This window comes from Heterodontus francisci, chromosome 1 (genome assembly GCF_036365525.1).
Source record: "Heterodontus francisci isolate sHetFra1 chromosome 1, sHetFra1.hap1, whole genome shotgun sequence".
Classification (NCBI taxonomy): Eukaryota; Metazoa; Chordata; class Chondrichthyes; order Heterodontiformes; family Heterodontidae; genus Heterodontus; species Heterodontus francisci.
Window position 1 is genome coordinate 128,480,527 of NC_090371.1, and position 26,057 is coordinate 128,506,583.

At 43.1% G+C, this 26,057-nt stretch overlaps 1 protein-coding gene across 2 annotated transcripts in view; it reads right to left on the reverse strand.

Moving 5' to 3' along the window:
• LOC137372279 (phospholipid-transporting ATPase VD-like) overlaps positions 1–26,057 on the reverse strand; it is a 307,708-nt gene that overhangs the window by 138,216 nt on the left and 143,435 nt on the right. For both annotated transcript variants that reach the window (XM_068036018.1, XM_068036029.1), the window contains exon 3: positions 25,658–25,852. In XM_068036018.1, coding sequence (XP_067892119.1) covers positions 25,658–25,852 — 195 coding nt within the window. The remainder of the gene's footprint in view (positions 1–25,657; positions 25,853–26,057) is intronic.

Sequence of the window (26,057 nt, forward strand, 5' to 3'; positions counted from 1 at the left end):
GTAAAGAAAAGGAGTTTGGCTACCTTCAGTGGTACAAATGGTCTCTTCAAAAAAAAAAAGGCTTTTTCCTCTTTCGGCAATTAACTCGGCCTGTAGCTCCGTATAGAATTTCTGCTGAGAGAAAATAGACAGCTCTTTCCTTCAGCATGCTTTCTGGTGAGTCTCTCAAAACAAACTGGTTCAGACTGTTTTTTTGCCAGTTTTACACACAGTCAAAGCGAAACATTATACCATATGACCTCTCTCTCCTGCTGTGCCCTGATGAGTCTTAAAGGCACACTGTTTTCAAACACAATCTTAAAGGCACTCACTGTTTTTAAATCCGAGGAGAAAATAAATACAAGTCCATGACATTGTGCCGTTTCTGTTCACTCTGGATTGCTGTGTATTTCAAAAACTAATAAAATCTTTCAAATGAGACATTAATCCAAGGCACAGTCTGCCCTCTCAGGTGGATGTAAAAGATCTCATGGCATTACTTCAAAGAGGAGCAGCGGAGTTAACCCTGGAGTCCTGGCCAATATTTCTCCCTCAATCAACATCACAAAAACAGATTATCTGGTCATTAGCAAATTTCTGTTTGCGGGAGCTTGTTGTGCACAAATTAGCTGTTGTGTTTCCTACGTTACAACAGTGACTACATTTCAGAAAAGTACTTCATTGTCTGTAAAGCACTTTGGGATGTCCTGTGGTCAAGAAAGGCGCTATGTAAATGCAAATCTTTCTTTCTCTACATACAAAATAACATAAGCTTTCCTAAAAGTAAATGCAAGTATACACATGCCTAACTTTTGCAGTACAAGTCTCAATGAAAAGAAACACAGTAAAATCGTGTCACTTGATCCATTGATGTGGAGTTGTGTCACCGCAATCCAAAATTTTTAAATCTCAGATTATCCACTTGAAATACCTACGCCTCATTTCACAAAGCAGCACCTAATTAGTCAAGTGTGTTGAAACAATAGGTTGCTAGCACGTTCGCTGTTACCTAGGAAAGAGTTTGCTTCATGGCCAACTGTATTTTCTTTGCACAAACGGCACTGAAACAATATGATAGGAATGGATTACTTAGTTACTGGACAGGTTATGATTTCAATACCTGGAAGGATAGCAATTACTGCAATTGCTGTAGTATCAGGTAATGAAATCATAGGCCTCCTCAGCTGCTCCCCAACAGGCTGCCGCTTTCTGCTCTGCTCGTCTAATGATGGCTATGAAACCATTGTCCATTGTTGTAAAAACCCATCTGGTTCACTAATGTCCTTGAGGGAATGAAATCTGCTGTCCTTACCTGGTCTGGCCTACATGTAACTCCAGACCCACAGCAATGTGGTTGACTCTTAAATGCCCTCTGAAATGGCCTAGCAAGCCACTCAGTTATATCTAACCACTACAGAGTCAATAAAGAATGAAACTGGACGGACCACCCGGCATCGACTCAGGCACCGGAAACGACAATGGCAAACCCAGCCACGTCGACCCTGCAATGTCCTCCTTACTAACATCTGGGGGCCTGTGCCAAAGTTAGGAGAGCTGTCTCACAGACCAGTCAAGCAACTCACAGAATCATACCTTACAATTCCCTGACACCGCCATCACCATCCCCGGGTACTCCCTGTCCCACCGGCAGGACAGACCCAGCAGAGGTGGTGGTACAGTGGTATACAGTCGGGAGGGAGTTGCCCTGGGAGTCCTCAACATCGACTCCAGGCCCCATGAAGTCTCATGGCATCTAGTCAAACATGGGCAGGGAAACCTCCTGATTACCACCTACTGCCCTCCCTCAGCTGATGAATCAGTACTCCTCCATGCTGAACGCTACTTGGAGGAAGCACTGAGGGTGGCAAAGGCATGGAATGTACGCTGGGTGGCTCGGTAGCACCACTACTGACCAAGCTGGCCAAGTCCTAAAGTACATAGCTAATAGACTGGGTCTGCGGCAGGTGGTGGGGGAACCACCAAGAGGGAAAAACATACTTGACCTTGTCCTCACAAATCTGCCTGCCGCAGATGCATCTGTCCATGACAGTATTGGTAGGAGTGACCACCGCACAGTCCTTGCGGAGACGAAGTCCAGCCTTCACATTGAGGATACCCTCCATCGTGTTGTGTGGTACTACCACCATGCTAAATGGGACAGATTTCGAACAGATCTGGCAATGCAAAACTGGGCATCCATGAGGCACTGCGGGCCATCAGCAACAGCAGAATTGTACTCAACCACAATCTGTAACCTCATGGCATGGCACATCCCATACTCTACCATTACCATCAAGCCTGGAGACCAACCCTGGTTCAATGAAGAGTGCACGAGGGCATGCCAGGAGCAGCACCAGGCATACCTCAATATGAGGCGTCAACCTGGTGAAGCTACAACACAGGACTACTTGCATGCCAATCTGCGTAAGCACCATGCGATAGAGCTAAGCAAACCCAGGAGCAATCAATCAGATCTAAGCTCTGCAGTCCTGCCACATCCAGCCATGAGCGGTGGTGGACAATTAAACAACTAACTGGAGGAGGTGGCTCCACAAATATCCCCATCCTCAATGATGGGGGAGTCCAGCACATCAATGCAAAAGATAAGGCTGAAGCATTTGCAACAATCTTCAGCCAGAAGTGCCGAGTTGATGATCCATCTCGGCCTCCTCCTGAAGTCCCCAGCATCACAGATGCCAGACTTCAGCCAATTTGATTCACTCCAAGTGAGATCAAGAAACGACTGAAGGCACTGGATACTGCAAAGGCTATGGGCCCTGACGATATTCCGGCAATAGTACTGAAGACCTGTGCTCCACAACTTGCCGCACCCCGAGGCAAGCTGTTCCAGTACAGCTACAAGACTAGCATCTACCATGCAATGTGGAAAATTGCCCAGGTATGTCCTGTACAGAAAAAGCAGGACAAGTCCAACCCGGGCAATTACTGCCCCATCAGTCTACTCTCAATCATCAGTAAAGTGATGGAAGGTGTCATCGACAGTGCTATCAAGCGGCAACTGCTTCGCAATAACATGCTCAGGGACGCTCAGTTTGGGTTCCGCCAGGGCCACTCAGCTCCTGACATAATTACAGCCTTGGTTCAAACATGGACAAAAGAGCTGAACTCAAGAGGTGAGGTGAGGCAAGAGTGACTGCCCTTGACATCAAGGCAGCATTTAACAGAATATGGCATCAAGGAGACCGAGCAAAACTGAAGTCAATGGGAATCGGGGGAAAACTCTCCGCTGGTTGGAATCATACCTAGCACAAAGCAAGATAATTGTGGTTGTTGGGCCAATCATCTCAGTTCCAGGACATCACCACAGGAGTTCCTCAGGGTAGGATCCAAGGCCCAACCATCTTCAGCTGCTTCATCAATGATCTGCCTTCAATCATAAGATCAGAAGTGGGGATGTTCGCTGATGATTGCACAATGTTCAGCACCATTCGTGACTCCTCAGATACTGAAGCAGTCCGTGTAGAAATGCAGCAAGACCTGGATAATATCCAGGCATGGGCTGATAAGTGGCGAGTAATATTTGTGCCACACAAGTGCCAGGCAATGACCATCTCCAATGAGAGAGAATCTAACCATCTCCTCTTAACATTCAATGGCATTACCATCGCTGAATCCTGCACTATCAACATTCTGGAGGTTACCATTGACCAGAAACTGAATTGAATTAGCCATATAGATACCGTGGCTACAAGAGCAGGTCACAGGCTAGGAATCCTGTGGCGAGTAACTCACCTCCTGACCCCCCAAAGCCTGTCCACCATCTACAAGGCACAAGTCAGGAGTGTGATAGAATACTCTCCAGTTGCCTGGATTGCTGCAGCTCCAACACTTGAGAAGCTCGACACCATCCAGGACAAAGCAGCCCGCTTGACCGGCACCCCATCGACAAACATTCACTCCCTCCTCCACCGACACACAGCGGCAGCAGTGTGCACCATCGACAAGATGCACTGCAGCAACGCACCAAGGCACCTTACTCAGCACCTTCTAAACTCACAATTTCTACCACCTAGAAGGACAAGGGCAGCAAATGCATGGGAACACCACCACCCGCAAATTCCTCTCCAAGCCACACACCATCCTGTCTTCAAACTATATCGCCGTCCCTTCACGGTCAGTGGGTCGAAATCCTGGAACTCCCTTCCCAACAGCACTGTGGGTGTACCCACCCCACATGGACTGCAGCGGTTCAAGAAGGCAGCTCACCACCACTTTCTCAAGGGCAATTAGGGATGGGCAATAAATGCTGGCCTAGCCAGCGATGCCCACATCCCATGAATGACTGAAAAAAAACATAATTCTGGATCTGTGCCCGAGTCCCAGTCTCCAGAAACAGACTGTTCGAAGGGAAGTCATACATCTGATTCCAAGTCTTCATGAGAGGTGAAAGCAAATGGATTTGAGATATACAGAATAAAGAGAGTGCGTGAATACAGAGAGAAAGAGGAACACATTACAGAGAGAAAGGAAGATAAAGTGTAAAACTAATAGAGTGAGAATAAGATACAGTGAGAAGAGGAAAGGGCGTAAGATAGAGAATTAGAGACAATGTGTACAGCATAGTGAGAATGGGAAGGATACAGAACAGAGATGAGACAGATGTAAGGACAGACAAAAGAAGTGATTAAGGCAGAAGAGCGATATGGACTTACTGAGTTTTGGGATCAGATGGATTGTGATTGTCATTTTCAGACCTGGTTTACAGAAAGGAAATGTTAGAAAAAGTGTCAGAAATAGAAAGAAGAGGTAATGTGGGAAAGAGAAACAAAAGAATTTGAATGAAAGACAAGCATAAGACGGACGCAATTTAATTTTTGTTCCTAAGCAACACCATAGGAAAAATCAACTAATATTTATCACTGGTGGAGAGAGTAACAAAGTTAATGTTTCATATCGATGATCTTTCAAGAGATCATTGACCTGAAACGTCAACTCTGTTTTTCTTTCCCCGTGGCTGCTGCCTGACCACCTGAGTATTTCCAGCATTTTCTGCTCTTATTTCGAATTTCCGACATCCGCAGCACTTTGCTTTTTATTTCTAATCTGCTCTTTATTCTCATGTTATGTCTCATTGATTAATGTCTATGTATCTCCGTGTTGTTATCTGGCTGTACTTTTTATATTTTTTCCCCACAGTTTTTGCGATATTACTGCATCAGAGATGTGCCTACAGCTCCCTTTGTCCAGATTTCTAATTCCTTCCCTCTACAAAGTGTCTCTACAGCCAAATCTCTCTGAAACAGCAGTAGCTTAAGAATTCCTTTGAGGCAGTTTAAAGATTTTATTGGGAGACAAACACCTAGGTGACAGGGTGTATTGCACAAAGTATTGCACTAAAGATGTTCTTCCAGGTACATAGAAAATATTCTACTTCAAAACGTCTCCCCTAGTTGTGAAACAGCCATAGTTTACTTGAAGGAGAAATTAAAAACTCAGGTTAAAATGTAGCTGTTTATGAAAAATTCAACTCATCTGCACAGATTTTATTTGTTCATTTTATATTTAGTTTAGAGATACAGCACTGAAACAGGCCCTTCAGCCCACCGAGTTTGTGCCGACCATCAACCACCCATTTATACTAATCCTACACTAATTCCATATTCCTACCTCATCCCCACCTGTCCCTATATTTCCCTACCACCTACCTACACTAGGGGCAATTGCTAATGGCCAATTTACCTATCAACCTGCAAGCCTTTGGCATGTGGGAGGAAACCGGAGCACCCGGAGGAAACCTACGGAGAACTTGCAAATTCCACACAGGTAGTACCCAGAATTGAACCCGGGTCACTGGAGCTGTGAGGCTGCGGTGCTAACCACTGCGCCACTTTGATTCAACAACTTCTAAAGTCACTTTATTTTCTACTACCTTCTATAAGGGAGCCAATGAGTAAAGTTCGAATACCTCTAATCAGCTTTCTACCCATTAGCCACCAAAAAGAATTGCCCCATTTGTGTCTTAAAGTTAAAAGAATTATTGGGAGAGTGTGGACTCTTTATTTGAAGAAGTCTTTACCTGTTGTAGACAAGACATATGTTCTGATTAACTTTTTGATCCGAAATGTAACGTCTATGATCCTCCCAGATATCTTTGATGGCATTTGGGAGGAGAACAATCACAATGGGGATGAGGCTGATCGCTGGCTGGAAGGCACTGACGATGGGCACAAAGTTAAGCACAGCAATGAAGATAAAATATACGTTGGCCAGCCGGTGCAGCTGCTCAAAGAGATTCTTGGGCACAAAGGACCACACCGTGTACTTGGTTGTCTTGATCCCATTTCCCAAATAATTTTGGTTTGTGGCTTTTGTGCTATCTCCATACAACAAATCCAAAGCCACGATCCTCTTGGTGCCCTCCTTCATTTTTCATGTCCTTATTTACATTTATACATCCTGATAGCATTACATCAGTTTCAAAGTTATTTCCTTCTGTCTAAACGGCAGCACAGTAAATCCTGCTGCACCAATCTCTGCATGATCCACTCCACTGGTTTAGAAAGTCTGTTGTTCAGTGACTGGCAATCCCTGACACAGTTATGAACACTGTCCTTCACTTGCTAATCATAAACTTACATTTGGCTTAGCTTGTTTCTTGCACCACCCACCTGTAAACCACCTGGACACACACGTGCCAATTCTTTGGGAACTGTAGTCTAATTTCATTTGTGACGCTTAATACCTTAATTTCCTTGTTACCAGCAAACATTGCTGCAATAGACACAGAGGGCATATACTAGAGTGGTACTTTAGTTCACCAGTCAGCAAGATCCATCAACTTGCCAGAGACTAATACCATAAGGTCACACTCATTTGTAGAATAAGGTGGATATTTTCTGTTTGTACAAGATAATGGGCCAAATCTTGCTGGAAAAGTAATGGTGTAATCACAACATATTAATGTGCAAATTGGCCAGCAAATTCTGGGGATTAAGAGATATGCATTAGTCACAAATCTCCGGAACTTGTTAGTCAATTTACGCAGTTCGCCATTTGCTTTGCATTCATGGCATAACCCTTAGCCTCCCCGTTATTTTTAAAAACTTGCTGGATTTCCGTACTAATTGCCCATTAACTTTATCACAGAAAGTTAAGTGTGATAATTAAAAATATAATTATCCTTTTATCAACATGCTTGTTAATGCAAATACCAATCAATGTTTCTGGCACAGAAAGGGAACAATTGAAACTGAAGTCTCATTCCTGTAGGTAACAAATTATTCGCATAAATTAAAAAACAATTCTTACTTTTCCATTCTGTCTTTTTTGCTTCTCTTTATTTCTCTTTCTATACTTGACTTAGCATTGAATTCACCCCCTCTAACTCACCCTGGTTCTGTCATTCCTGTTACTTCCTCAATTCAGAAATCTCATTACTGAAGGAGCCATACTGTTGATTTTGTCACCCACTAAGGTCCCAGATGCCCCATTATCAGCTCGCACTTCCAGCAATTTACAGGGCAAAAATTTTTCAAGCTAGAGGGGTGCAGGTAGAAGTCTAACAGCGCACTCTGCAAGATGTCTTGCTCCAGCAAGGTTTGGCCCATTGTGATCACTTGATTCACATTACCCTGTGAAGCTGTCAAGCCAAGACTCCAGTTCAGTTATGAATAGGGCAAAGTAAGCCAATTTAGTTTCCCTTCCCACAAAGGTATTGATCCCATTCTAGAGTGGGGTATATTATGAATAGCACCTGTTCTGAAATCCAATTTGTTATTTCTGGCAAGAATAGGATACGATTAAAACAAACTGGAAAATATGGTGTTATGACTGGGGGGGGGGGGGGGGGGGAAGAAAGAAAATGCAACCCAGGCAATGTTGAAAGAGGGGGTAAGTTAGACACTAGAGGGGTTTAAAATTGATAAAGAGGAAGTATTAGATAGATTGTCTGTACCTAAAGCGGATAAAACACCAGGACCAGATGAGGTGCATCCAAGGATACTGAGGGAAGTGAAGGTGGAAATTGTAATTTTCAGTCTTCCTTAGACTCGGGGGTGGTGCCAGAGGACTGGAAAATTGCAAATGTTACACCCTTGTTCAAAAAAGGGTGTAAAGATAAGCCCAGCAACTACAGGCCAGTCAGTTTAACTTTGGTGGTGGGGAAACCTCTAGAAAAAAATAATTTGGGACAAAATCAATTGTCATATGGACAAATACGAGTTAATTCAGGAAAGCCAGCATGGATTTCTTAAGGAAAAATAATGTTTAACTAACTTGCTGGAGATTTTTGAGGAGGTAACAGAGAGGGTTGATGAAGGCAATGCTGTTGATGTGGTGTACATGGACTTTCAAAAGGCGTTTGATACAGTGCCACACAACAGACTTGTGAGCAAACTTGTAGCCCATGGAATAAAAGGAACGGTAGCAACACGGATACGAAATTGGCTGAGTGACAGGAAACAAAAAGTAGTGATTAATGGATGTTTTTCGAGTTGGAGGAAGGTTTGTAGTGGAGTTCTCCAGGGATCAGTGTTGGGACCCTTGCATTTCCCGATATATCTAAATGACCTAGACCTTGGTGTACAGGGCACAATTTCAAAGTTTGTAGATGATACGAAACTTGGAAGCGTTGTGAATTGTGAGGAGGATAGTGTAGAACTTCAAAAGCACATAGACAAGTAGGTGGAATGGGCAGACAGGTGGCAGATGAAGTTCAATGCAGAGAATTGTGAAGTGATTCATTTTGGTAGGAAGAACATGGAGAGACAATATAGAATGAAGGGTACAATTCTAAAGGGAGCAGTAGTAGAGGGACCTGGGTGTAGATGTGCAGAAGTCACTGAAGGTGGCAGTTAATAAAGCATACAGTGTCCTGGGCTTTATTAATAGGGACATACAGTACAAGAGCAAGAAGGTTACGTTGAACTTGTATAAGGCACTAGTTCGGCCTCAGCTGGAGTACTGTGCCCAGTTCTGGGCGCCACACTTTAGGAAAGACGTGAGGGCATTAGAGAGAGTACAGAAAAGATTCACAGGAATGGTTCCAGGGATGAGGAACTTCAGTTATGAAGATACGTTGGAGAAGTTAGGACTGTTTTCCTTGGAGAAGAGAAGGCTGAGAGGTGATTTGATAGTGGTATTCAAAATCATGAGAGGTCTGGACAGAGTAGATAGAGAGAAACTGTTCCCACTCGTAAAAGGATTGAGAATGAGAGGGCACAGATTTGAAGTATTTGGTAGGAGAAGCAAAAGTGACATGAAGAAAAACATTTTCACGCAGCGAGCAGTTAAGGTCTGGAATGCTCTGCCTGAGAGTGTGGTGGAGGCAGGTTCAATTGAAGCATTCAAAAGGGAATTAGACAGTTATATGAAAAGGAAGAACGTGCAGGGTTATGGGGAAAAGCAGGGAAATGGAACTGAGGAAATTTCTCTTTCGGAGAGTCAATGCAGACACGATGGGCCGAATGGCCTCCTTCTGCATTGTAACGATTCTGAATGCACTGTCGTTTCTCGTTCCACTTCTCCATAAGTCACAGCAAGTATTTAAATGTTTACCCAGTTACTGATACAGTCAATTATATACTCTACTCTTTATCCCCGAATAAAATACACCAACCAGGTTTCTTCAACAACAAAACTATCATTTTTTATAAAACAAGACTTACCCTGCAATGAAGCAAAGCATCAACACACAGATTGAAATATGAAAATTCCCTTTTTAAATAGCGCCCCCCCCCCCTCCCCACACCAGTTAACTGAAAAACAAAGATTTTCTCTGAAGAGCTTTTTTTATAAAGAAAAAACAAAAAAAAGGAATACTTTGGCTAAATACTTGTTAATTCTTGAAGAAAAAAAGATTTGGAAGGTTGTCAGTTGCCCCTTTTGGTCTGACATTCGGGTATATAGATATGGATCACTGGAATCTTTTCTGGAGCAGTTTATTCTGGAGACGTCAAGAAGTAGTCTGGTAGGCTTTGCAGGAGAAATGTGGCATCAGGGATTTCAGCTTTCTGGATTTGTAGGTTTTTCAAAGAGGTACAGAAGGAGGAGCTGACACACTGGATTTCTCTGGGTCTCATAGAGAGAAGTACAGGAAAAATAAGCTGGGTGCTTCTCTCTTGGCAGGTTGATCTCCAACTGCTTTTCAACCCAGTCCACACCCCAACCAGATAGTCAAAACAATATCTCAGAAGTGAAACCAACTCCGTCCTCATAAATCTTGACATGCCGCTTCTTTGTAAACATCTCCCCCAAGTCACCAAAGTTTCTGTTGTTTATTGAGCTTAAGGCAGTAAAGGTTTGTTTTCAAACAAGACCTCTCAGTGACCCTTGTAAAAAAAAAAAAATCCACAGTCTTTTCAGTTTTCCCAAATAAACTAATGTCCATGATTCTAAAGTAGGAATCCTCAAAAAAAATTAAAAATTAGAGGCACTTTCACAACAATGGGAACACTAAAATAAAAGCAAAATAGTGCAGATGCTGGAAATCGGAAATAAAAACAGAACGTGCTGGAAATACTCAGCCAGTCTGGCAGCATCTGTAGAGAGAGAAGCAGAGTTAACATTTCAGGTCTGTGAACTTTCATCAAAACATGAAAGGAAGCGACTGTGTGGGATCTGTAGAGGCATAGAAGATGTTTTAGCGGGCTTAAAACTGGATAAATCTCCAGGCCCAGATGAGATGTATCCCAGGCTGTTATGTGAGGCAAGGGAGGAGATAGCAGGGGCTCTGACACAAATTTTCAAATCTTCTCTGGCCACAGGAGAGGTACCAGAGGATTGGAGGTCAGCGAATGTGGTACCATTATTCAAAAAGGGTAGCAAGGAGAAACCAGGTAATTACAGGCCAGTGAGTTTAACATCAGTGGTAGGGAAAATATTGGAAAAAATTCTGAGGGACAGGATTAATCTCCACTTGGAGAGGCAGGGATTAATCAGGGATAGTCAGCACAGCTTGGTCAGGGGGAGATCGTGTCTAATTAACTCGATTGAATTTTTCGAGGTGACTAGATGTGTAGATGAGGGTAAAGCAGTTGATGTAGTCTACATGGACTTGAGTAAGGCTTTTGATAAGGTCCCGCATGGGAGATTGGTTAAGAAGGTAAGAGCCCATGGGATCCAGGGCAATTTGGCAAATTGGATGAAAATTGGCTTAGCGGCAGGAGGCAGAGGGTGATGGTCAAGAGTTGTTTCTGCAAGTGGAAGCCTGTGACCAGTGGTGTACCGCAGGGATTGGTGCTAAGGCCCTTGCTGTTTGTAGTGTACATTAATGATTTAGACATGAAGATAGGAGGCATGATCAATAAATTCGCAGATTACACAAAAATTGATGGTGTCGTAAATAGTAAGGAAGAAAGCCTTAGATTACAGGACGATATAGATGGGCTGGTAGGATGGGCAGAGCAGTGGCAAATGGAATTTAATCCTGAGAAGTGTGAGGTGATGCATTTTGGGAGGACTAACAAGGCAAGGGAATATACAATGGATGGTAGGACCCTAGGAAGTACAGAAGGTCAGAGGGACCTTGGTATACTTGTCCATAGATCAGTGAAGGTAGCAGCACAGGGAGATAATTTGGTTAGGAAGGCATCTGGGATACTTGCCTTTATTAGCTGAGGCATAAAATAAAAGAGCAGGGAGGTTTTGATGGAGCTGTATAAAACGCTAGTTAAGCCACAGCTGGAGTACTGTAGACAGTTCTGGGCACCACACCATAGGAAGGATGTGATTGCACTGGAGAGGCTGTGGAGGAGATTCACCAGGATGTTGCCTGGGCTGCAGCGTTTCAGCTATGAAGAGAGACTGAAAAGGCTAGGGTTGTTTTCCTTGGAGCAGACAAGGCTGCGGGGGGACATGATTGAGGTATACAAAATTATGAGGGGCATTGATAGAGTAAATAGGAAGAAACATTTTCCCTTAGCGGATGGCTCAATAACCAGGAGGCATAGATTTAAGGTAAGGGGCAGGAGGTTTAGAGGGGATTTGAGGAAACATTTTTTCACCCAGAGGGTGGTTGGAATCTGGAACGCACTGCCTGAAGAGGTAGTAGAGGCAGGAACCATCACAACATTTAAGAAGTATTTACATGAGCACTTGAAACGCCATAGCATACAAGGCTATGGGCCAAGTGCTGGAAAATGGAATTAGAATAGGTAGGTGCTTGATGGCCGGCACAGGCACGATGGGCCGAAGGGCCTGTTTCTGTGCTGTATGACTCTATGATTCTAGAAGATGGGAAATGGTATACAGAAGGTAAATCAGAAACACTACTTCAGTTCAAAGTGATATAGCAATACAAGGAGCCACTAGTTTGACTCTGGCTTCAGGACAAAGTTCAAATTGAACAAATAATTCCTCTTCACACAAAAGGTGATCAACATCTGTTCACAATCTATATGAATTATTTGGATGTGAGGACCAAATGTAATGTTTCCAAACTAGGGTTCACCACCACCTTCCCAAGGGCAATTAGAGATGGGCAATAAATGCTGTCCTAGCCAGCAACACCAACATCCTATGAACGAATAAAAAAAAATTAGCTGATGACACAAAACTAGATGTGAATGTAAGTTGTGAGGAGGATGCAAAGAGGTTTCAAATGGACTTGGACAGGCTAAGTGAATGGGCAAGAACATGGCAGATGGAATATGTGAATAAGTGAGAAGTTATCCACTTTGGTAGAATAAACAGAAAGACAGAGTATTTCTTAAATGGTGAGAGGTTGGGAAGTGTTGATGTCCAAAGGGACAAGAGTTTCCTTGTTAATCAGTCACTAAAAGCTAGCAAGCATGTGCAGCAAGCAATTAGGAAGGCAAATGATATGTTGGCCTTCAGCACAAGGGGTTTTGAGTACAGGAGTAAAGAAGTCTTGTTGCAATTGTATAAAGCCTTGGTGAGACCGTGGCATTGTGTACACTTTTGGTGTCCTCATCTAAGGAAGGATATACTCGCCATAGAGGGAGTGCAATGAAGGTTCACCAAACTAATCCCTAGGATGGTGGGATTGTCTTATGAGGAGACTGAGGAAACTGGGCCTGTATTCTCTAGAGTTTCGAAGAATGAGGTGATCTCAGTGAAACTTACAAAATTCTTATAGGGCATGACACAGTAGATGTGATTAGGAGGTTTCCCCTGGCTGATGAGTCTAGAACCAGGCCGGAATTTTATGGCCCTCCAAAACGAGCGGGCTGGTGGCGTAAAATTGAGTGGGAGGCGGGGGGAGGGGGCGTTCCCGACTCCCTCCCACCCCCGCTGTAATTTTACGCAGGGCGCTGCGGTGAGAAACGGCCTGACCTCCCCAGGCCAATCAAGGCCCTTAAGTGGCCAATTAATTGGCACTTAAGCACTTCCTCCCACCGTCACAGGTATTTTACCCTCGACGGCCGGATGGCAAAGGCCTGAAGAACGCCACCTGGTAAAACCAGGTGGCCTTCTTGCGGGCTCAAGCGGGGGACCCTCCTGATCGGACACCCTCTACCCCGTGGAGGGCTACCACCGAAGCCCCAACCGCCCCCAACACACAACACTCACCCACCCCCCCCCCCGGCCACTTGTCTCGCTGGGGCCTGGTCTAGTCGATTGTCCCAGGTGAGGCCCCGAAAACGTATCATAGTTCCAGGGCCATCCTTCCCCTTGCTGTCGTGACTGGGTGTGGTCCCAGCAGTGGCCACCGTTCCCCATGGCGCTGCTGAGACTAAGAGCTGCTGGCCCGCTGATTGGCCAGCAGCTCCATTAGGCGGGACGTCCTGGCTCAAAGAGGTGGAATACCCACCCAAGATCAATTAAGGGCCTGGGGAGTGAAAAATCCCAGCCTGGCTCATCAGGCCCAGCGGAGGCAAGCTTGCCACCGACCTTTCGGCTGTTGGGCATGGACCTCCCACCTAACGTAAAATTCGGGCAATAGTCTCAGAATAAGAGGTAGATCATTTAAGACTGGGATGAGGAGGATTTTTTTCACTCAGAAGTTGGTGAATGTTTGGCATTCTCCACCCCAGAGGGCTGTGGAAGCTCAGTCATTGAATACGTTCAAGACAGAAATCAATAGATAGCTGGATACTAATGACATCAAGGGGTTATGGGGAAAGCACAGGAAAGTGGTATTGAAGTAGATGATCAGCCATGATCTAATCGAATGGCGGAGCAGGCCCGAGGGGCTGAATGGCTTACTCCTGCTCCAATGTTCCTCTGTTCCTAACACATGCAATGGATTTTAGGATAGCATAGTGAAGGCCAAAAATTGTGGAAGCATTCAAGATGCTATGATAGAGCAGCCTAAATTTTTTCATAATGATTGGAGTAACATAGGCTGAATACCCCTTCTCATTCGTAACTAACTTACGACTGGTCCTTACCAGATTGTGTCAATGAGGCCAATTTGTTTTGAATCAGCCACATATATCCTTCTTATTTTATGCCTTTTAACCTCTGACCTGATCCCAACCCACCCATTTTTGGGAGTTAAGATTCAGCCCTAAGTGATAGAAGGTATAAGGTGGTGGTGGAAGAGTCAAACTTTCTTCACTTCTCTAGCTATTTAGTTTTTTTTTTCATATACATATGATTGACATTTTGAACAACTGATTGGGACCTTTACAAGATTATTATAGCAAAACCACACTTTGTTTACTGGCACTTGTTTTCAATAAGTCCCAACAGGATCATTCCACACCACAGACGATTACTCCAGGCAGGATTAATGTTTATGGAACATAATTCTTATACTCTTCCTACCCTTCTCAAGAGTGCACCATTCTAAAATAATCAAAATCAGCAGCAATTGTACTAGTGCAAGTTTAGCATCAGTTCATTCTTTACCAATATGAGGAAAATTATCAAATTTCTTTAAAGGATCTCAACATTTTTAATGTAAAGAACAGGAAACTCAGATGAAAATGTGGATTACAGCACAAAGTGAACCAGGAACACCCTAAGATGACCCATTCTGAGATGTGTCTTGGTGAACGTTAGAGGGGAGATGGTGGCGTAGTGCTAATGTCACTGGACTAGCAATCTAGAGGCCCAGGCTAATGCCCCAGGGACACAGCAGCTGGTGGAATTTAAAGTCAATTAATAAATGTTATTAATTTTAAAAATCTGCAATTGAAAGCGGGTCTCAGTTTCATGGCATCAGTACTATCATCTAATTCACTAATGTTCTTTAGGGAAGGAAATCTGCTGCCCTGACCTGGCCTGGCCTACATATGACTCCAGATCCACAGCACTGCCCTCTGACTTGCTAGGCCACTTCACTCAGTTGTACCAAACCACTACAGAAAAGTCAAAAAGGAATAAAACCGGATGGACCTCCCGGCATCGAATGGCATGAGAAACGACAATGGCACACCCAGTCTTGTCGACCCTGAAAAGTCCTCCTCATTAACATAAGGGGGCTTGTGCTAAAATTGGGACAGCTGTCCCACAGACTAGCCATGCAACAGCCTGACACAGTCATACTCACAGAATCATACCTGACAGCCAATGTCCCAGACACCACCTTCACCGTCCTCCTGTCCTAACGGCAGCAGAAGCGGTGGCACAGTAGTATACAAACAAGAGGGAGTTGCCCTGGGGGTCCTTAAAATGGAGTCCGGAGTCCATAAAGTCTCATGGTATGAGGTCAAACATGGGCAAGGAAAGTTCCTGCTGATTACCATCTACTGCCTCCCCTCAACTGATGAATCAGCACTCCTCCATGTTGAACACCACTTGGAGGAACTGCTGAGGGTGGCAAGAGTGCAGAATGTACTCTGGGTACAATCATAGAAAGTTTAAGGCACAGAAAGAAGCCACTTGGACCATCATGTCTGTGTCGGCCAAAAAACGATCCACCTATTCTAATCCCACCTTCCAGTATTTAGTCCATAGTCCTGCAAATTACGGCATTTGAGGTACATATCTGTTTGAATGCGTTGAGGGTTTCTGCCTCAAACACCCTGCAGGCAGTGAGTTCCAGACCCCCACTACCCTCTAATTTTGCTACCAATCACTTGAAATCTATGCCCCCTTGTCACTGACCTAAGGTAAATAGGCCCTTCACCTCCACTCTATCCAAGGCCCTCAAATTTTGGACATTTCAATCAGATCTCCCCTCAGCCTTCTCTGTTTCAAGGAGAACAACCCCAGCCTATCCAAGCTTTCCTCATAGCTGCATTTTTCCAGTCCCTGCAATATCCTCGTAAATCTCCCCTGTACCCTCTCTAGTGCAATTACATCCTTTCTGTAATGAGGTCACCAGAACTACACACAGTACTCAAGTTGTGGCCTAACCAATGAGTTATACAGTTCCAGCATAACCTCCCTGCTTTTATATTCTATATCTCGGCTAATAAAAGAAAGGATTCCATATGCCTTCTTAACTACCTTATCGACCTGCCCTGCTACCTTCAGGGATCTGTGGACATTCACTCCAAGGTCCCTCACTTCCACTACACTTCTCAGTATTTTCCCATTAATCTGTCTTCCTTTGCCTTGTTTGACCTCCCCAAATGCATCACCTCACACTTCTCCACGTTGAATTCCATTTGCCACTTTTCTGCACATCTGATCAGACCATCAATATTTTCCAGCAATCCTCCTTGCTGTCTACCACATGTCCAATTGTCTACAAACTTCTTGATCATGCCCTCTACATTTACATCCAAATCGCTAATATATACCACAAAACGCAAGGGTAGGGAACTTCAATGTCCATCACCAAGAGTGACTCGGTAGCACCACTACTGACCAAGCTCCAGAACTAGCCACACCCCTAGCCAAGCTGTTCCAGTACAGCTATAACACTGGCATTTTCCCGACAATGTGGAAAATTGCCCAGGTATGTCCTTTCCACAAAAAGGAGAAATCCAATCCGGCCAATTACTACCCCATCAGCCTACCCTCGATCATCAGCAAAGTGATGGAAGGTGTCATTGACACTTACACAGCAATAGCATACTCACTGCTGCTCAGTTTGGGTTCCACCAGGGCCACTCGGCTCCTGAGCTCATTACAGCCTTGGTGCAAACATGGACTCAAGAGGGGCGGTGAGAGTGACTATCCTTGACATCAAGGCAACATTTGAGCGAGTGTGGCATCAAGGAGCCCAGCCAAATTTAAGATTATTGGATTACTAAGAAGTTACTAACCAGAACACTAATTTTTAAAATCCAGCTATTATGAACTAACAAATAACATCATAAACTAACATTTAGCTTTACTAGAACCCTTTTTTGTAGCATGGGAAAACTTAGGAAATAGGGCACAGGTTTGACAAGACGTCAAGGTAGAGGGGTATTGGGAGATTATGTCAAGTTTTAAAATGCTTACTTGCAGTAAAAGGGCGAGACCTTGACAGCAGACAGTGAATACAGCTTCTGTGAGACCAAAAGTAGATTTGTCTCGAAATGAGATAAGGGATCACGAAGTGTAAAAGCATTGAGATAAAGCAGTCAACACAAAGGGGTATTACTTAGGTAAATCAAGAAGGTTAGCAACAGCCATAGAACGATCCTTGATTGGTTAAGAAAGGCATCCTTCAACACAAGACTGATCATTGATTGGGGAAAAGGGAGGATCAAGTGGAAAGAAGCCAGGATAACAGCCCATAGGTAAGGAGCGCAGAACGGAAAGAGGTCAAGGGCTGAGAAACAGAGCGGCCAGAGCCCGGAGGGAGCCCGAGTGACAGAGAGCGAGGCAAGAAAAGTTCTAAAGTTATGTCAGCACATGGGAAGTTGCTGATTGGTGAGCACCGGTGACTGCTTTGCTTTTAAAAGATCTTTAGTTTATTTCTGTTAAGTTTAGCTGCTCTAATAAAGAGGCATGGCAGGGGACCTCAGTCCCATCAAATGTACACCCTGTGCCACGTTATGAACTCCAGGACATTTCTTGTCTCTTGGACAACCATATGTGTAGGAAGTACTGTCAGTTGAAGGAGCTCGAGCTCTGGATTTCAGAGCTTGAGCAACAGCTGGCATCACTGCGATGCATCTGTGATGCTGAGAGTTACGTGGATAGCATACTTCTGGAGGTTGTCACCCCACAGCTTAAGAATGTGAAGGGAGGGAATAGGTGACGGCCAGGCAGTCGAAGATGAAAAGGCAAGTAATACAGGATTCCCGAGTGCATCTCGTTTTCCAACCGCTATTCAGTTCTGAATACTGCTGAGGATGCTGGTTCCTCTGGGGAGCTGCAGCCAGAGCCAAGTCCACGGCGCGAAGGGTGGCTCAGCTGTATGGCGGGGCGTGGGGTGAAGGAAGATCAGGAAAGCAATAGAGATAGGTGATTCAATAATTAGGTTAATAGGTATTTCTGAAGCTGCTATTATGAAGATGCTTTAATAATTTTTAAAAAGCATTTTTTTTTGAGAATTCATTTAAATTGTGGAGATGGATTTCATTGGAAGGCTGAAGATTTCATAAATGCTGGACTTTGCTTTGTTGTTGACAGTTACATAAGAACATACAAATTAGGAACAGAAGGCGGATATTTGGCCCCTCGAGCCTGCTCCGCCATTCAATAAGATCATGCCTGATCTGTTTGTGTTTTGAATTCTATACTCCCACCTACCCCTAAAAACCCTTGATTCCCTTGCCTAACAAGAATTTATCTATCTCCACCTTAAAAATATTCAATGACCCCACCTCCACCACCTTCTGACACAGAGAGTTCCAAAGTCGCACAAGCCTCGAAGAGAAAAAAATTCTCCTCATCTCTGTCCTAAAAGGGCGACCCTTCATTTTAAAACAGTGCCCCCGAATTCTGGACTCACCTATAAGTGGAAACATCCTTTCCACATCCATCTTTCAAGATCATTCAGGATCTTATAAACTTCGATCAAGTCTCCCCTCACTCTTCTAAACTCCAGTGAAAACAAGCCCAGTCTGTTTGACCTTTTGTCATAAAACAACCCGCTCATTCCAGGTATCAATCTAGTAAACCTCCTCTGAACAACCTCCAACACATTTACATCCTTCCTTAAATAAGGAGACCAAAACTACACATAGTATTCAAGATGTGGTCTCACCAATGCCCTGTATAACTGAATCATAACATCCTTACTTTCATTTTCAATTCCTCTCGTAATAAAGGATAGCATTCCTTTGGCCTTCTTTATTACCTGCTGTACCTGCATACTACCTTTTTATGACTCCTGCACTAGAACATCTAGATCGCTCTGCATCTTGGAATTCTGCAGTCATTCTCCGTTTAAATAATACTCTGCTTTTTTATTCTTCCTGCCAAAGTGAACAACTTCACATTTACCACATTATACTCCATTTGCCAGATTATTGCTCACTCACTCAACTTATCTCTATCAGTCTGTAACCTAATGTCCTCTTCACAATATACCTTACTACCTATCTTTGTGTCATTGGCAAATTTAGCTACCATGCCATCACTCCCGTCATCTAAGTCATTGACATAAATTGTAAAAAGTTGAGGCCCCAGCACAGACTCCTGCGGGACTCCACTCGTCACATCCTGCCAATCAGAAAAGGATCCATTTAGGTATATTTCTGTTTTCTGCCAGCCAGCCAATCTTCTATCCATGCTAATATGTTACCCACTACACCATGGGCTCCTACTTTACGCAATAACTTTTTATGTGGCACCTTGTCAAATGCCTTCTGGAAATCCAAGTACAGTACATTAATGGGCTCCCCTTCATCCACAGCACGTCACTCCTTCAAAGACCTCCAACAAATTGGTTAAACATGATTTCCCTTTCACAAAACCATGCTGACTATTCCCGATTACCTTGAGTTTTGAGTTCACTGAAAGAACATTGCGATGTTGTTTGAAAACAACCTTTGCTGGAAATCATGTGCTTTGGGCTCAGTAAACAACAGAAACCTTAGTGACCTGGGGAAGATGCTTACAGAGAAGCCATATGTTGACGTTTATGGAGGTCAGGAGGTTGACATTCTGTTTTTGGGTTTGAATACTGTTTTCAAGTCAGTTGGGGTGTGAACTGTTTTGAAGACAGTTGGAGATCAACTTGCCAAAGAAAAACCACCAAACTCACCTCTTTCTCTAACTCTTTGAAGAAACCCTGCAAAGATCCAGTGTGAGAGCGCTAAAATCCCTGGTGTTGCATCTCTCCTGAGAAACTGGAAAAACCTGTCAGATTAATTCTCAACGCCACCTGAAAAGAACTGCTTTAGAACAGATCGCAGTGACCCGTCTCCGTATACCCAGACGCCAGACCAAATGGGACAGCTGACTTCCTTCCATGTCTTCTCTTTTTTCTTCAAGAATTAGCAAGTATTTGGCCAAAGTACTTTTTTTTTGTCTTTTTTTTTGGTAACAGACCTCTGCAGAGAGAATTTCTATATTTTTTCAGGTGTGAGTAGGGGTGGGGAATTTAAAAAGGGAACTTACATATTTCAATCTGTGTGTTAATGCTTTGCTTCATCACTGGATAAATCTTGTTTGATAATAAACTGATAATTTTGTTTTTCTTAAATAAACCAAGTCGGTGTATTTTATTCTGGGATAAAGAGGGAGTATACGATTGACTGAATCAGTAACTGGGTAAACATTTTTAAAATATGTGTTGTGACCCGCAGAGAAATGGGACTAGAAAAGACAGTGCGTTCCTTCCACCTTGGTTGTAACACTGCAGACATGATTCCATGATGGTGTGTTGCCTCCCTGGCGCCAGGGTCCAAGATGTGACCAAGCAACTGCAGAACACTCTGAGGGGGGAGGGTGATGCCCAAGTTGGTGACCAAAATGCCTGGCTGGAGGGATGGTGCAGGAGGGAAAGCGTTAGATTCCTGCGACACTGGGACCGGGTCTAGGGGAACTGGGACCTGTACAGGCCAGACCTTGAAGAGAGGGTACCAATGTCCTCGCAGGGGTGGTTCGCTAGTGCTGTTGGAGAGGGTCTGAACCAATTTGGCAGAGGGATGAGCACCAGGATGTAACAACAGAAAGGAGAAACAAGATGCACAAAGGATTGGGAGGTAGCACTAGAATAAACAGTAAGGTGGTGTCAGACTATACAATATGGTCTAAAGTAGGTTTACAGTGTATGTATGTAAACGCACACAATGTGGTAAACAAGGTAGGAAGGGTGCATGCACAAATAGCCATATGGGAATACAATATTGTAGTGATAACGAAAACCTGGCTCAAAAAAAGGGCAGGACTGGATACTAAATATTCCTGGATACAGGGTGTTGGGGGAAAATAGGGAAGGAAAAATAGGAGGAGGGGAGGTGATATTGATTAAGGAGAATGCATTGTAGAGAAAGGATGTCCTGGAGGGGTCAAGGACAGAATCTATCTGGTGTGAGTAGAGAAAAAATAGAGGTGATAATATCCTACTTTGTATATTCTATAGGTCATCAACTAGTGGGAATGTTATAGAGAGCAAATTTGCAGGGAAATTAGAGGTGCAAGAATTATAGAGTAGTGATAATGGGAGACTTCAATTATCCTGATATAGACTGGGACAATAATAGTGTAAAGGGCAGAAAGGGGGAAGAGTTTTTGAAATAAGTTCAATAGAATTTTCTTGATCAGTATGTTTCAGGCCCAATGTGGAAAGAGGCATTGCTGGATTTGGTTCTGGGGAATGAGGAGGGTCAAGTCGATCAAGTGTCAATAGGGGAACGTATAGGGAACAGTGATCATAATATCCTAGGGTTTAGATTAGCTATGAAAAAGGTCAAGGAGCAATCTAGAGTAAAACACTGAATTGCAGAAGAGTAAATTTCAGTGGGTTCAGAATGGATCGGCCCCAGATAAACTGGAATCAAAGATTGGCAGACAAAGTTGTAAAGGAACAATGGGCTGCATTTTAAGAGGAGATGGTTCAGCTACAGTCGAGGTTCTTTCACACAAAGGGGAAAGGCAGGGCAAACAAAGCCGTAACTCCCTGGATGACGAAAGATATAGAAAGATGCAGCAGTAAAAGAACGAGTATAACAGGTGGATAATGCAGGCCAGAAGGCATTTGATAAGGTGTCACACAAAAGGTTAATACACAAGGTAAGATCACATGGGGTTAGGGGCAATTTATTAGCTTGAATAGAGGATTGGCTAACCAACAAAAAACAGAGAGTCAGGATAAATGGGTCTTTTTCTGGTTGGCAACATGTAACTAGTAGGGTGCCATAGGATTCGGTCCTTGGGCCCCAACTATTTACAATATATATTAATGACTTGGATGCAGGGATAGAAGGTACTGTAGCCAAATTTGCAGATGACACTAAAATAGGTGGGATAGTAAGTTGCAATAAAGAAATAAGAAATTTACAAATGGATATGGATACGTTAGGTGAATGGGCCAAAATTTGGCAGATGGAGTTTAACGTGGATAAGTGTGTTATCCACTACGGTCGGAAGAATAGAAAGGCAAATTATTATCTGAATGGAGAGAAACTTCAGAATGCTTCGGTGCAGAGGGATCTGGGTGTCCTCGTGCATGAATCGCAGAAAGCTAGTATGCAGGTAGAGCAGATGATAAGGAAGGCAAATGGAATTTTGGCATTTATTGCTAAAGGAATAGAATATAAAAGTAGGGAAGTGTTGCTGCAACTGTACAAGGCATTAGTGAGATCGCACCTGGAGTACTGTGTAAAGTTGTGGTCCCCTTATTTGAGGAGGGATGTAGTTGCACTGGAGGCAGTTCAGAGGAGGTTCGCTAGATTGATTCCAGGGATGAGGGGTTTGTCTTATGAACAGAGATTGAGCAGTTTCGGCCTTTACTCTCTGTAGTTTAGAAGAATGAGAGGAGATCTAATTGAGGTATATAAGACGATTAAGGGGATTGATAAATTAGACGTAGAGAGGATGTTTCCTCTTGTGGGGAAATCTAGAACGAGAGGTCATAGTTTTCGGATAAGGGGTAGCGGATTTAAAACACAGGGTCGTGAGTCTGTGGAATTCACTACCCCAGAGTGTGGTGGATGCTGGGACATTGAGTAAATTTGAGGAGATAGACAGATTTTTAATTAGTAAAGGGTTGAAGGGTTATGGAGAACGGCAGGAAAGTGGATTTGAGGCGGAGATGAGATCAGCCATGATCGTATTAAATGGCGGAGCAGGCTCGAAGGGCTGAATTGCCTACTCCTGCTTCTAGTTCTTATGACCTTATGACCTAACCATGAATATAGAAAGTTCACAGGATAAGTGAAAAAGGAAATAAGAGGAAAAATGGTAAAACTGGGAGCAAGGAGGAGGAGTGGGGCCGATTAGGGACCAAAAAGGGGATTTACACAGGGAGGCAGAGGGCATCGCTGAGGTTCTAAATGAGTACTTTGCATCTGTCTTTATTATGGAAGATGATGCTGTCAAAGTCATAGTGAAAGAGGTGGTGGTTGAGATACTGGACAGCCTAAAATTGATAAAGAGGCAATACTAGAAAGGCTGGTTGTACTTAAAATTGATAAGTCATTAGGATGAGATGGGATGCATCCAAGGATGCCGAGGGAAATAAGGGTGGAAGTTGTGGAGGTACTGGACATAATCTTCCAGTTTTCCTTAGATATGGGAAAGCTTTTAGAAACGTTAATCTGGGACAAAGTTAATAGGTCACTTGGATAGAGTTGGATTTATTAGGGAAAGACCACATGGATTTGTTGAAGGCAAATCATATTTAACTAACTTGATTGAGTTTTCTGATGAGGTAACAGAGAGGGTTGATGAGCTTAATACAGTTGATATGGTGTATATGGATTTCCAAAAGGTATTTGATGAAGTGCCACATAATAGGCTTGCCAGAAAAGATGAAGCCCATGGAATAAAAGGGACAGTGGCTGCATGGATACGAAATTGGCTAAAGGACAGGAAACAGACAGTAGTGTTTTTCAGAACAGTGCAAGTTATATAGTGGGGGTCCCCAGGGGTCGGTACTAGAACAGCTGCTTTTTTTGATATGTATTAATGATTAAACTTGGATGTGCAGGGTGCAATTTCAAAATTTGCAGATGACACAAAACTTGAAAGTATTGTGAACTGTGAGGAGGATAGTGATAGACTTCAAGAGGGCACCAACAGGCTGGTGGGATGGGCAGAGACATGGCAGATGAAATTTAATGCAGAGAAGTATGAAGTGATGCATTTTGGGAGGATGAATGAAGAGAGGCAATATAATCTAAAGGGTACAATTCTACAAGGGTGCAGGAAGAGAGAGACCTGGGGGGTACATATGCACAAATTGTTGAAGGTGGCAGGGCAGGTTGAGAAAGTGGTTAAACTGGCATATGGGATCCTGGGCTGTGTAAACAGAAATATAGAGTACAAAAACAAGGAAGTTATAATGAACCTTTATAAAACTGGTTCAGCCACAACTGGAGTATTATGTCCAATTTTGGGCATCACACTTTAGTAAGGATGTGAAGGCTTTAGCTAGGGTACAGAAAAAAATTACGAGAATTATTCCAAGGTTGAGGGATTTCAGCTACATGTATAATTTGAGAAACAGGGCTGTTCTCCTTAGAGAAGAGAAGGTAGAGAGGGGATTTTGCTTAAGTTGTTCAAAATAATGAGGGGTCTTGACAGAATAGATAGCGAGAAATTGTTCCCATTGACAAAGGTTCGAGAACCACAGGATATAGATTTAAAGTGATTGGCAAAAGAACCAAAGATGACATGAGAAAAACATTTTTACGCAATGAGTGGTTATAATCTGGAATGCACTACCTGTAAGAGTGTTGGAGGCAGCTTCAATCGCGGCCTTCAAAAGGGAATTGGATAAGCACCTGAAGGGAAAAAATTTGCAGGGCTATGGGGAAAGGAGTTAATTGACAGAGAGCTGGGCAAATCTCAGTTGAGAGATTTTTCAGTGATGAGCCAGTTACGCTATGACACTGCCCACATTTAGAAAGTTTTGTCTATGCATGCACACTTTAGCTGACAGGATCCCTGCAAGCATGAGCAGGTTTCTCACATTGGAGCAACCATATTATATATATGGCTATTCTCTGCCATTATGCAGCTAGGGCCTCCATTGGTCTGCTTTTGCACTTGAAACCACCATCAAATGCAATAAAGCTGGTAGGCCTACAAAACATCAGAATCAATGAGAAGAAACCTTCATCTTTGTTCTAAGAAGTACTTTTCCAGCACATTAGGAAAAATGGTTTTTAATAATCAAACATCTAAGTTAATTCTCAAAAATGATCCAACAATGCTGAAATTACACTATTTCTCCTGAGGTCACCACTCGTTCCAGCACTGATCTGGAGAAACCACAAGAACTTCAGAGTAGAAAAAGCCTCTCATTATAACAGAAGGTTCATAAAGTTGGAGGAAAGAGTAAACTGATTACTTCCTGAGTGCAGGATTTGCAGAGGGTTGGGGACGACACATAGAATCCTTTAAAAATTTGGTTATTAGGAATGAATTCTTTTCTCAACCAGATACTAGATATTAGGGAAGCTGACTCCTGCTGACAAACTAATTTTTGCTGGATTTTGTTTTTGTTTCAGAGGTTTCAACTGCATAAATGACTATCTTTTCAAAAACTAACTGAAGAGGATTGGATACTTAACTAATTTTGAAATTTAGATAAATATTTCATGTAATGTAGTAGCTTCATAAACATTTGTGCTGATGGGGCTGTACTGTAATGCTTTCTACATGCATTTCCATTGTCAAAGCATACGATAAATAATGTGTATGGCCTTAAAAACCTTAAACATTACTTGGACTAATAATAACACTCCCCAAATTGTTGAGGATGATAACACTTCTGTTAAATTGAAAAAAGGGAAATGCATAGACTTACTTGTCATATACTTTAGTTGGTCGGTTGTTTATTTGTTTGTCAAATTTGTAGCGCCGGCAATCTTCAATTCCATCTTTAATTGCAATAATAGCAAGAACCACTACCAATGGCAGCATGGTTATCTCCTTCTGAAAGGCGTCGACTAATGGAACCCAGTTTAGAACAACTATAAACAGGAAGTAAAGGTTTGCAGCCCTGAAAGAACACAGAGGAAAGAAAATTGAAATTATAAAATGAATAGGGACAAGAGAATTACTCCATAAAAATCCTGAATTAGAATCAAACTACTGAAGAAGTTACACAGTCTACATTTAAATTCAAAGATGCTCATTCATACTTTCTGAACGTTTTAGCCTGAAATTTCCACTTCGCTGTAGTATTTACATTTACAATTCAATGA